The following is a 13,590-nucleotide window of genomic DNA, read 5'->3' on the forward strand; positions in this document are numbered from 1 at the left end:
GAGGTATTCGCTTTGCTCTTCCTCCGCAACCCAAATACTCCAATTTATACAATGTCAATTTGGTTGTTAATCTCTTCCAATCCTGACAGACAATTGAATACCTTTTGAAGGAGGAAATATCGGCCAAGCTAGAGATGTTATGGTGCCTTGTTTCCTGCTAAAGCAGAGGTCTTCAAACAGGAGGGCCTCAAGTGATCCGGGGGGGGGGGGGGGAAGCCTCTTGCTAAAATAAGCATTATAAAGATAACAGGCTTTTGTTTTAAGAAGAAGCATGTTATTGCATATTTAAAAAGGTAACAGTACTTAAATGCAATGTTTGAATAGGTCTAGACATATTCAAACATTGCCATCTTTATGAAATAATTGTAAAAATTTCTGAAGGGGGCCCAATGCTTTTTATTTTTCAACTGGGGGGGGCACGGCATAAAAAAGTTTGGAGACCACTGTGCTAAAGGGTTTCAGATCTTCGAGACCTGGATCTTTCGAGCAGGGTCTTTACGCCTCAGGGAGTCACCTTTCATGTATCCAGGCGGACAAAAACAGACAAGGTTGAATTTTTTATCCCACCTTCGAAAAGGCAGCTAAATTGTGTGCGCTGAGATGCTTCAAGGCATACGAGCATGCACCCCACGGGGGAACGCCAGTTGCTAATCCCGGTCAGAAAACCTTGCAAAGCTGTCTCATCGCTAACCATAGCCCGTAGGGTAAAATGGATTATGCAGGAGGCAGGGATCAATGTGGCTCGTTTTGGGGTGCATTCGGTCAGGGGTGCTATAGCATTTAAGGCTTTCTCACTAGGAGCTAGACTGGAAGACATTATCAATGCCGCAGACTGGTCTTCAGATTCCATGTGTAAGAGGTTCTACTTTAAACCAGTTTTGGACGTGACATCCTTGGTGGTTGATAAGCTTTAAAACCACCATAATCCTAACCTCCAGTCTTGACATAGAATGAAAAATTTCATAGCTGCTGTAACGGAAAGTTTACATTTTATTAAGGGCACGGAGGCAAGAATTATTCCCTCCCAGATAATGCACGTCTTATTCCTACCGGTGGAATTTCACATATGGAAGATCTGGTTAAGAGCAAGCAATAAAAAGTTTATAGCGGTACATAGGAGGATGTTTTATCAATTGCTATGTTTGTCATGATATTGATAATAACTGTTGTTCTGCAGTGAATAAGACAGTGTATGCAAGTTAGACTCTTGGTTCAGACGCTGTTCTTGTTTTTTCCAGGTAAAGAGAGCAACAAAGGTGAATGATTCATTCGTTATCTTCATCTCGAATCAAGAAAGAGGAAGTGCCTGAAGAGGTGCAACGGGATATGGACCATGGAAAGACTGGGATTGGCTGATTACATTTTGTAGTTCTATCCTAGGATGTTCTAGAAAATGCAGTTTTTGCTTCTAACTTCTGCTGGTTTGATTAAAGGAAATTAAAGAAGCATAAACCTCGCCTCTGTGTCCTTAATAGAATTGAAACTTTCCGTTAGGGCCGCTGGGAAATATTTTCAATGTGCGTTTAGAAGAGGCAAAAAGATCCAACCAGGGCTCTCCCCACTGTTGAAGATGCCCTGCACCACTGCAGGAAAGAAATGCTATCTGTGAACCTTCAGGTTTCGTTGACCGAGCTCTTCCGCCCTGACGTATGAAAATCTTGCCAGGTGGATCATGGCCAAGGAGATGCCCTAACACTCCAGCTAACTCCAGAGGCACAGTGGGAGATCCCACTGTGCCCTCTCTGCTACAGTACCAAACAGCAGTGGTGATTTCCATGAGAACCTGTACCAGTTTTCCCTTGAAAGACAGCAGGAAGACCTTCCATTTCAGGTGAAAGGGGCCGCAACTCCAACAGACTGATATAGACTTGGGAATTGCTGGAGACCAGAGCCCTCTCATCTAAACCTCTCCCAGATAACCACCCTAGACCAGCAGGGACGCATCATTCATGATTAGCAACTCTGGTGGAGGTAGAGGGGCCTGCCACTGGTCAGGCAGTGGTCGAGCAGCAACCAGGGCAGATCGTATGCAGTCTCCTCCAAATCCTGGACGCCATCTAATAGGTTTCCTTGGTGCTGGGCCTAGTGACTCTTTCGATCCTGCTTGTTTATATGGTATACCAAAATGAAGTATACTGTGCAAAGATTCCAGGGGTTCCTTTACTAGTGGACAGGGGTTTGCTCCAGCAATCTCAAGGTGCTCTCTTAGAGGGTAGTGTGGACGAGCAGCCGTACACCTATCAGAGAGGAGTGTTAGGCATTATCTGCAAGCACACAGTCAATAAATGATAAACATGACTGCATAAGTAGAACCACGTCAATTTACAAAATACCTTTTATATAATTTTAGGCATCAAGATAATGACGATCAGGTAAATACACTTCGAGTTATTGATTTTTACAGGTTTGGGAAATCAACAGTGCAATTTCTGAGGCGGTAATGTTATCCTATGGAGGAAAGGAATATACTGCATACTAGTACTTTACAGTGTCTTACAGGACCAATCATCCAGGCTTAAGGTGAGTATGGTACAGGGTCTAAGGCAGCACCAACAGGTCACCTCAGGAGGCACTGGGGCATCTGGGTGCAGAGGTGCTTTTCAGCATCAGATGCCCTGATACTATCCTATGGGGAACGGTCCGGTTAGAAAGATGCTGCAAGCTGGGACTAGTGGACCAGTCCTGGTGAATCAACAAGGGAGCTCTGGTCTCACAATGTTCAGGGACGTACAGACACCTCAGGCCCTCTTCTCTTCGGGCCGGGGCGGCTGGGTGTAAAGGTGTCGGGTTTATGTCACCAGGTCACTCACGGTAGAGGAGGGGCCTGCGTAGAGAGGCTGCAGGTGGCATCAGGACATCCACAGGCGGCAAACCCAAGATGGGTTTGGTCTGTGGAGAGTCGGGGGATCATGCTGGCACCATTGGCCCACTTCAAATTGGGCTAGGGGGCACGGGTGCAGTGGTGCTTACCAGTGTTGGGTTTTGGTGGTCCGGACCTGCAACATTTCTTCTGGGGTGCCTGCTCGATGCAGGAGGAGCAGCTAGCTACTCCAGAGGAGTACCTGGGTCTTGGTTCAAGCCTGGCAGTCCTCCTAGGCTGTTGGAGGCACAGGCAGTTGCAGGACAAGTAGTCTTTGGCTCATTGTTGAGGACAGAAAGAAGGCCGGCAGGGCTGGAGCCAAGTCAGTTGCTGGTCTTCTGCTCTTGTTTTAGCGACTCTTCAGGGTCTGTCATTTTCTTTCAGGTTGGCAGGATTAGATTTTTTGGAGCCAGGGATTTCCCTAAATACTAAATTTAGGGGAGTGTAGGGTAGTAGGCAATAGGCTACTTAATGCTGGGGTCACTACACCCCCTTTATGACCACTTCCTGGTGGAAGTGCACATAACCCTGTCCTAGAGTTCCTAGTTCTGCCATCACCAAGATGGCAAACTCAAATTTCTTGTTCACATCTGGTAGCTCACCTTAGGAGTGCAACTGGCCTGAAAGTAGACACGCCTCTCGGACTACTACTTTTCCCACCTGATCAGGTGCCAAATGGGCCCTGGGTCGGCATCTCCTCACCTCTGAGGGAAGCCAGATTTGCATACCAAAGGCGGAGGACTCTTTAAACACCCTGTCTTAGAATGCCAATTTGCAGGTCATCCTGTTGGAAGGGTGTGTAACACTCATGCCAGAGCAGGCTTTGTTCCTCAATACCCAAGAGCGGAGGCTCTCACCCCTGGGGATTAAGAACCTGTCTGTTGGTGGCAGGCTGGATAAGACCAGTCAGCCAGTACACTAGTTGTTGGAAGGGATTTTCAGGGGGCACCTCCAAGGTGTCCTCTGGGTGAATATATTAATAAATCTCTGGAATCAGTGAGGATTTATTAATGCGAGATGTTTGATACCAAACATCCCTAGTTTCACTGAAGCCATTATGTAGCTGGGGAACTCGTAGTGATCAGTTTCCAGCACATGCCCTTCAAATAAATCGACAAAGACATAACAGGGGCATATCTGTTCTTGCAGATATGACCACAGATGACCACACATGCAATATAATGAACCCTGCCTTAGGGCTGGAAGGTCTGCTGTAGGGAAGGCTTACATTTATTGCATGCAGAGTTAGTGGGCATTGCACACAGGCTGTCTACCATGTTGTGTTTTCACTTTTAGTTGCATCAAGACACGCAGCCTGCAATGGCAGTCTGCATGAGATAGGTGAGGGGTCCCTTAGGGAGGCACAATATGTACCTTCTTTGGGACCAATGCCCTAAGGAGCTGGGGTACCATTTACTAGGGACTTACCGGGCTGCCAAAGGTATTGCCAAATGAGGACCAATTGTGCAGTTTTGGGAAAACACTGACACTGGGGACCTGGTTAGTGGGAACCCAGTGCACTTCAGTCAAAGCTGCATCAAACATCAGGGTAAAAGAGGGGGGACTACTGCAACAAGGGTCCAGTCTCCTACAGTGCTGTAGACCCTGCATATGCCACCTGTTGCAGCAGACAAGCAGGAACAAGAAGCCTCAACGCTGTTCTCATTGCAATCCAGGGTGGAGGTTTAACCATCACGATCAATGGGGTTTAAACATCAGGATCGATGTTCGATTGTCCTGGACTCGTTGCAGCCGGGTGCAGTGGGTGAACAAGGAGTCAGGTTTTGTATTGAAATCAATGAGGGACCCGGGGGGTCACTCTGGCGATGCAGGAAGGGCACAGAGGGGCTTCTTGGGCCATCCACCGACTGGGATAGGATAAGGGGCGCCTGCTGGTCACTCCTGCACAGGTGGTTGGATCCTCTCGGTCCTGTGGGCTGCGGGTGCAGTGCTTCTCCAGGCATCCGTTTCCTCTGTTAACGGGCAGTCGCGGTCAGGGGGAGCCTCTGGATACTCACTGCAGGCGTCGCTGTGGGGGTGCAGGGAGGTCGACTCAGGGTTTCCACGTCGTTGGAGTCACTTGGGGGTCCTCTCTGCGGTGTTGGTTTCTCTGGACACGGGCTGGGGACGTCGGGTGCAGAGTGTGAAGACTCACATTTCCGAAGTGAGGCTGTAGTCTTCTTTAAAGATGGTTTCTTGGTTGTAGTTTTGGACAGAGTCGCTGTCCTCAGGAGTTTCTAGGTCCTTTAGGTGCAGGTCAGTCCTCGGAGTCATCAGAGGTCGCTGGTCCCACTGGATGTGTCGATGTGCGGTTCTTTGAGTCTGGAGACAGGCTGGTACGGCTGTGGCCAAGTCAGTTGTTGTCTCCCTCGTCTCTGCGGGACTTTCAGGTCAGCAGTCCTTCTTCAGGTTGCAGGAATCCGATTTCCTGGGTTCAGGGTCGCCCCTAAATACTCAATTTAAGGGTGTGTTTAGGTCTGGGGGGCAGTAGCCAATGGCTACTGTTCTTGAAGGTGGCTACACCCTCTTTGTGCCTCCTCCCTGTGGGGAGGGGAGCACATCACTAATCCTTTTGGGAGGAATCCTCCAAAACAAGATGGATGATTTCCTAAGGCAAGGGTCACCTCAGCTCAGGGCACCTTATGGGCTGTCCTGACTGGTGGATGACTCCTCCTTGCTTTTCTCATTATCTCCTCCGGACTTGCTGCCAAAAGTGGGGGCTGTGCCCATAGGGGTAGGCATCTCCACTAGCTCGAGTGCCCTGGGGTGCTGTAACACCAGGCTGGAGCCTTTGAGGCTCACCGCCAGGTGTAACAGTTCCTGCAGGGGGAGGTGTGAAGCACTTCCACCCAGTACAGGCTTTATACCTGGACAAGGAGTGACAAAGGCACTCACCCCATCTGGCCAGAAACCCGTCTGGATGTGGCAGTCTGGCAGAAACTGGTCAGCCTAACACTAGGAGTAGGACTGGTATACAAGGGGCATCTCTAAGATGCTCTCTGTGTGCATTTTTCAATAAATCCCACACTGACATCAGTGTGGATTTATTGTGCTGAGAACTTTGATACCAAACTTCCCAGTTTTCAGTGTAGCCATTATGGAACTGTGGAGTTCGTGTTTGACAAACTCCCAGACCATATACTCATATGGCTACCCTGCACTTACAATGTCTAAGATTTGGCTTAGACACTGTAGGGGCATAGCGCTCATGCAACTATGCCCTCACCTGTGGTATAGTGCACCCTGCCTTAGGGCTGTAAGGTCTGCTAGAGGGGTGACTTACCTATGCCACAGGCACTGGGTTGTGGGCGTAGCACTCTGAGGGGAATGCCATGTCGACTTAGTCATTTTCTCCCCACCAGCATACACAAGCTGTGAAGCAGTGTGCATGTGCTGAGAGAGGCGTCCCCAGCGTGGCATAATACATGCTGCAGCCCTTAGAGACCTTCCCTGGCCACAGGGCCCTTGGTACCAGGGGTACCACTTACAAGGACTTATCTGTGTGCCAGGGCTGTGCCTATTGGGGAGACAAAGGTACAGTTTAGGGAAAGAACACTGGTGCTGGGGCCTGGTTAGCAGGGTCCCAGTACACTTTCAATCATAACTAGTATCAACAATAGGCAAAAAGTTAGGGGGTAACCATGCCATGAGAGGAATTTTCCTACACTGTGGAAGAAGGGTTCTTACGAGTACCAGCTGTGCATCTTCCTGCTTGAGTGGCGAAAGGGGGTTCAATTCTGCTTGGTCTTCTTGCACTTTGATTCATCTGAAAGCTTCGAGCAGGGCCAAGATCTGGTGAAAGACTGGCAGGCCATAGTAACCTGTTTATATTTGAAATCAACATGTCTGTTGAATCCACATCGATACAGGTTACTAAGGGCCTATCACAGCCTAGCCTTGCTTTCCCCCAGTATCTCACTTTGGGAGGGTCACTTTCAATTTAGCACTTACTTATGCGTCTTGAAGCAGAAACGACAGACAGTTTTAACCAGAGATATCCCTGTATTATGATGGGTTGTAGGAAGCTGCTCTCTATATGGTGAACTAAAAAGATGTACACTGTGCAAAAGAGTCCAGTGGATCTTCAATTGGTTTGCAGAGCCAAAAGTAGATAGGACTAGATGATCTATTTTATGGTAGTGTGGGCGAGCAGTTAGGCTTATCAGAGGGTAGTGCTAAGCATTTTTTGTACTCACAGAAGCAATAAATATCACACTCAAACAATAAATCCAAGAACAATTTAGAAAAATAATACTTCTTTTTATATATACTTTAAACCCAAAAACTTTGTCATAAGTTAAGTACGTTTTCAAGCATACATACTTTTTAGTTTTAAAAAACTGACAGTGCAATTTCAGAGTTCTTCAATGTTAACCTATGGAAGACAACAATTTCAGCAAACACACTGTTAACAATGACTTATGAGGCCAATCTCAAAGAATTAACTTAAGTACTGGGCACCGATCTGACCACACCAGCAGGTCACTCCAGGCAGCACTAGGGTGGCTGGGTTTTTGGTAGCAGTAAGGAGTCAGGTGCTCCATGGTTTTCAATGGGAATGGGTCTTTGTGACACATGCTGCAGTCTCTGGCTAGGAAGCTACTCTGGGACAACAAACAGGTAGGTTGTAGACATGGGGGGTGCTCATAGACGTAGGCGCACCTTTTGGTCCTTTTCACCAATGCTCCGGGGTAACAGATGCAGGGGTGTCCTTAGGCATCAGGCTTCTCCATCCATGAGCACTCGTTGTCAGGGGGGCCTGTGTGTAGAAGCTGCAGGTGTTGTTGGGAAGACCAGCAGGGGTGAACTTAAACTCCGGCACCGGTCACCCATCTCAGATTGGATCGTTGGCAACAGGTGCAGTGGTTGCTGGATGTATCAGGTTTCCTCTCACCACAAGGTTGCAGGAGAGGGCTTCCTGCATGCAGGGCTGCAGGCAACTTCGGGGAGCCCAAGAGGGCAGAACCCACGATGTACTCAGACTCTGGAAAGCTGGGGAACCTTGATGGCACCGTTGGTTGGTTTCACTTCGGGTAGTGTCCACTCCAGCTCATCCACCTTAGGGGGGTGAGATTGGCATAAAGTGGGGACAACTCGTAATCTGCCTAATTTTCCCTCCTGTTCTGTCTATAAATGTGGTGTCAGGACCAGTAGGACACGGGAGGGGGGGATGCCATCTGGAGAGACCTGGGTCGCATTTCAAAAGAACTTTGCGGGTTTGGTGAGGAGTCCCTGGGGGTGGCACAACTGGTGTTGCATCCCTCAGGGATCTTCCTTAGTACGCCAGGCCCTAGGTGCCAGGGGTACCATTTACTAGGGACTTACAGTGGGTGATAAGGAGTGTGCCAATTGTGCAAAACAACCCTGCAGTTTTGGGAAAGAGCTCTGGCACTGGAGACCTGGTTAGCAGGGACCCAGTGCACTAACAGTCGAAAATACCTCAGGTAGCAGGCAAAAAGTAGGGGCTAACCATACCAAAAATGGTGCTTTCATACATGGGTACACTGGCCTAAATCTTCCAGCTCCCCCTTTTTCACTGGACAACCCAAAGCTGACATTCCTCCTCAGAACCTACGAGAAAAGCCATTTGGGGACCTTCTATTACTTATCAATTGAATTTACCATAATCTTTGATTCCATCCTCAACAATAATCTTCAGAAAGTCTGAGAGACGAAATGTGTTAGATGCATCAATGTTTATCAAAAGGCTAGTATGTCTAGACAATGAACACTTTGCTTTAAAAACGTAAGGTCATACGACAGAATGCGCGCATTACTTTTAGAGTATTTTGATGTAGAAATCTTTTCAGATGCAAAAATAATTTTCAATGCAGGAATAAAGGTTAATGTTTACAGCAGTGCAATCCTTCGTATTATATCTGCAGTTTTGCACTGAACCAATTCTTTAATGGTTATTGGCCTACCAATTTAGGGAAAACAATGACTCGCAGGTACTGGACAAATGGTTGCTAGATCAAGAAGCTAGGTGCAAAGTTGTACACAGGCTCCACATGCATTGAGACTCCCACCTGTAGTGTGATTTTTAGAATGTTCACTTTTCGGAAAAAGAAATGAACAAATACTAAAAACTTCAGAAGGGACATTCAAACCTTTTGCCCATTACTCAAAGCAGTAACCTCAAAAGAATCCTTGAACTTTACTATATAGGCCCTTACCTTGCAACATCAACGTTATGTGCATGTGTCTCTTCTTCGAGGCCCATTGCTGCATCTCTTAAATAGTCTTGAAGAGAATCAACAAGTGTTTGGAGAGGGACTCCATCAGTTGTTTGTTCAATTATGGTGTCCAGCTCATTAAGCATGCTTTCCAGGGTGTACTCTCCTTTCATTAAGCAACGCAGAGCCTCAGGGAAAATAATCTGTCGGAAGTTAGAGTTCAATTCCTAAATCAAAAAAAATTAAGAATCAAATTAAGATCAACATTAAACAGCAACAAATGCTGAAAGGTTCAGCAAGATACTTAAATGAGAAATTTTCACACACAAAATCCAAATAAAAGAACTCCCATATCCAAATCTTGATCTCAGATTTTTTTTCCTTTGTAGATTGCTGAAGGAAGAGAAGACTATGACAAACTCGGCATTTAACACAAATGTACATTTGGTCATGTCTACCAGATACAGGATGGAGGTGCAGATACTTTGTTTGGGGGAAGGCCTGCTTCCTTCCCATTGGTAATCATAGTTTTTTTTTTGCATTCAAATTCTCTTTAAATTAACTCACAATTTTTTCAAAGAAAATTGAAAATAAAGTAGTGCTTTTCTAAGGCAGGGAGCAATTCAATTAATAACAAAAAAAATATATAGGAAAAAAATGGCTCACCAAAAATCAATCCAGAATTATTTAAATGAACAAGTTACTTACCTTCGGTAACGCATTATTTGGTAGAGACTATCTATCTGCAGATTCCTCACCTTAGAATTTCCTAGTGACAGATTAAGACTCCAGAATTTTTTGCTTAGCAGCACCTTGTGCGCGCAATCGAGTAGCGTAGTTCAGATCCGCGTGGCGGCATCAGCGGAGCCATTTTTGACGTCAAGGTCGTGTATAAAGGCACCGCCCCAGCACATGTACGTCAGTTTTTGTACCCACAAACTTCCACACCAGAAGCAGAGTCATGGATAGAACCAACAGTTCACCTGCGCAAAAACTAGGGCCCTGAAAGAGATAAACCCTAAGTCTATTTAGACATGTCTGCAGAGCGGGGAGGCATAAGAAATCTGCAGCTAGATAGAGTCTCTACCAGATAAAGCGTTATCAAAGGTAAGTAACTTGTTCATCAGATAGAGACTTCTAGCTGCAGATTCCTTACCTTAGAATAGATACCCAAACCATTACCTCCTGGCGGTGGGCTGCGGATAGATCTCCTTTACACTAAAAAGTCCTGCAGGACCAAGCGGACAAAGTCTCTGTCTCTCTGGACCCGATTGTCCAGGCAATAGTGTTTTGCAAAAGTGTGAAAGGGTGCCCACATAGCTGCCTGACAAATATCCAGGACAGGAACACCTCGTGCCAGCGCAGTGGTAGCAGCCTTGCCCTTGGTGAAATGAGCCCTCAAGTCCTAAGTAGGCTACTTCTTGGTCAGTGTGTAGCAGATTTTAATGCAGAACACGACCTAGTGCGAAATGGTTCGTTTCTGCACTGCCCGAACCTTCTTTGCTCCTACGTAGCCCACAGAGAGTTGGTCACCCACCCGCAGCTCTTTTGAGCGGTCAAGGTAGAACGACAACGCTCTTTTTGGGTCCAGCTGGTGGACTCGCTCCTCTTCCTTAGAGGGATGCGGTGGAGCAAAGAAGGTGGGCAGGGTGATGATCTGACCCAGATGAATTGGGGTCACAACCTTGGGGAGGAAAGAGGCTCGAGTTCTGAGAACCATCTTGTCCGTGAACACAGTGAAATATGGTGGCTTATATCCTCACCCTGACACTCATCCTCCTGGCAGATGTTACTGCCACTAAGAAGGCTGACTTGGTGGTGAGCAGCCGAAAGGGACAATTAAGTAAAGGCTCATAGGGAGCACACATAAGAAATGTGAGGACAATATTTAAGTTCCATTGAGGCATACCAAAGGGCATAGGGGGAAACATATGTACAAGTCCTTTGATGAATCTACATACAATGGGAGATTTCAAAAGTGAAGACTGATCAGGGACGCAAAGGAATGCCGATAAGGCAGAAAGATAGCCCTTGAGACTACCCAAGGCAGAACCCTGCTGGGCAAGGAATAGTTTAAAAAAAAAAAAAAAAAAAAGAAAAAAGAAGAAGACGGTCTGAAAGAGAAACAGAAAGAGGATCAATAGCTCTTTCTGTATAATAATATACCAAGCGTTTCCAAAGGCAGGTGTATACCTTTTTAGTGGAGGGACACCTGGCTGCCACAACAACTTTACAAACTTCGGCAGCAAAGGTCAAAAGCCATCAACCGCTGCCGCTCAAACTCCACGCATGAAGGCGCAGAGTTGACCAGTTCGGGTGGGGAACCTTCCGTTGCTGCTGCGCAGGAACATCCTCCCAAAGGGGCATCCTGAGCGCAGGATCGAAGCTCATTTTCAAAAGCTCAAGTTACCAGACTCTCGGTGTCCAGTCTGTGAAGGTGCCTTGTTCATGTATGGATTATGCTACGCTCCACTGATGGCTTATAATAAGAGAGCACTAAAGTGTTACTTTTTCCCTTCTTCTATTTCTGGTAGGTGTTATCTGGCTAATCAAACAAGTTATTCACCTTTGGTAACACCTTGTCTGGTAAAGACAATATCTAGTTGAAGATTCCTTACCTTTGAATTTCCTCCAGGCGTCAGACTGGACCTGGAGAATTTTTGTAAGCAGTACCCCTGCCCACCATTAGGTGGTGGTGTTCAGCTCCGCGTCAGTCAACCACGCTGGGTATGATGTGATTCCTATATAGCTGCCACCCCCGTGCGCGGACGGTAGTTTCTTTTCACAACTTTCGATGCCAGAAGCGCAGAGCCATGAAGAACACAGACTACTGGTGCGTAAAAACTAATCCCATAGAGGGGAGTCCCTCCCTCTAGAAATCAGTTCACAGAGGGGGGAAGATGGGAGGGTTGGTAAGGAACCTGCAACCAAATATTGTCTCTAACAGATAAGGCGCTACCAAAGTTAAATAACTTCTTCATTTGATAGAGACTTCTATTTGCAGATTCCTTACATGTGAATAGATACACAAGCAATACCATCCCCAGAGGTGGGTCTGCGAACCAAGATCCTAATAGAATGTTCTGCAGAACCAAATGGATAAAGTACCAACATACTTGACTGTCCAGGGAGTAGTGTTTAGTAAACATGTGCTGCCTGACAGATGTCAAGGACTGGAACTCCACTGCTTACGCAGTGGTCGCAGCTGAAGTTCGGGTACGATGAGCACGCAAATCTTCAGGTGGTTGCTTTTTGGCCACTGCGCAGCAGATCTTAATGCAGAGTACGATCCATCTGGAGATGGTCTGCTTCTGCATTGCCCTACCTTTCTTCACACCCACATAACTGTCAAGGAGCTGATCATCCACCTGGAGCTCTTGTATAAATAAGGTAGAATGCCAACGCTCTTTTTGAGTCCAGACAATGGAGTCTCTCCTCCTCCATGGAAGGATGTAGGTGTTTGTAAAAAGTATGAACGGTGATCGTTTGGCATATGTTGGCAGAAAAGAAGCCCCAGTGCGAAGCACCACTTGGTCAGGATAGATGGAAAGGTAGGGTGGTTTTGTTGACAAAGCCTGCAACTCACTCACCCTGCGGGAAATGTAATTGCCACAAGGAAGGCTGTTTTCAAGGTGAGAAGCCTGAGAAGAAAATTGTGGAGTGGCCCGAAATGAGCGCACATCAGAAATGTCAAAAACAAATTCAAATCCCATTGGGGCATAATGAATGGAGATGGAGGAAAAAGATGTGTAAGACCTTTCCTGAAGCTGGCTCTGTATATACTATACTAAAATGAGATATAGTGTGCACAAAGTCCATGGGTTCCCCAGAAGCTTAACAGAGGCTAAAGAAGATAATACTAATGCTCTCTTCTGTGGTAGTGTGGTCGAGCAGGTAGGCTTATCAGAGGGTAGTGCAAAACATTTGTTGTACACACACTGTCAATCAATGAGGCACACACTCAATGACTAACTTCAGGCAAACTGTTTTTATATAGCAAAAATAGATTTTGCTACTTTATCACTAGAACCCGGAGAACTCTGTTGCAGGTCAAGTACAGTTGCAAGTAGGTATCAAGCATGTGTATCAAATGTACTTTGTTTGGTTTTAGCAGATAAAGCAGTTTACAAATAAGTAGCAATTTACTATTTCAAAACTTGACTGCAATTTTCCATAGGAGTCCGTAGAGTCCTGGGGGGAGAAGATTATTAGAACAGAAAACAGTTAAGTACACGACTTACGATTCCAGACTCTGGGTTTTAGGACGTCCACTAGTCAAGGTTTAGGCTGACCCCAAAAGTGCACCCCCAGCAACACAGGGCCAGCTGGGTGCAGAGGCAAAAGTTGGCATTGGGTTTACAATGGAATCCTTAGAGTACTGGGGGGTGCTTAGAAGAGATCTGCATGCAGGTAATTACCTGCATTTTTGGATTATAGACCTTGGGGATTTTGGTGAGCATAGGGGTGGGGGGGTGGGGGTTTGGGGGGCAGCACAGGTTAGCATCAAACACACCCCCTCAGCAGCACAGGGGCGGCCGGGTGCTGAGTGCAAAC

At 46.7% G+C, this 13,590-nt stretch overlaps 1 protein-coding gene across 2 annotated transcripts in view; it reads right to left on the minus strand.

Moving 5' to 3' along the window:
- The window catches only part of SMG1 (SMG1 nonsense mediated mRNA decay associated PI3K related kinase), a 1,401,298-nt gene that overhangs the window by 278,269 nt on the left and 1,109,439 nt on the right, over window positions 1-13,590 (minus strand). For both annotated transcript variants that reach the window (XM_069210224.1, XM_069210223.1), the window contains one exon: window positions 9,037-9,263. In XM_069210224.1, coding sequence (XP_069066325.1) covers window positions 9,037-9,263 — 227 coding nt within the window. The remainder of the gene's footprint in view (window positions 1-9,036; window positions 9,264-13,590) is intronic.

This window comes from Pleurodeles waltl, chromosome 10, assembly GCF_031143425.1.
Source record: "Pleurodeles waltl isolate 20211129_DDA chromosome 10, aPleWal1.hap1.20221129, whole genome shotgun sequence".
Taxonomy (NCBI): domain Eukaryota; kingdom Metazoa; phylum Chordata; class Amphibia; order Caudata; family Salamandridae; genus Pleurodeles; species Pleurodeles waltl.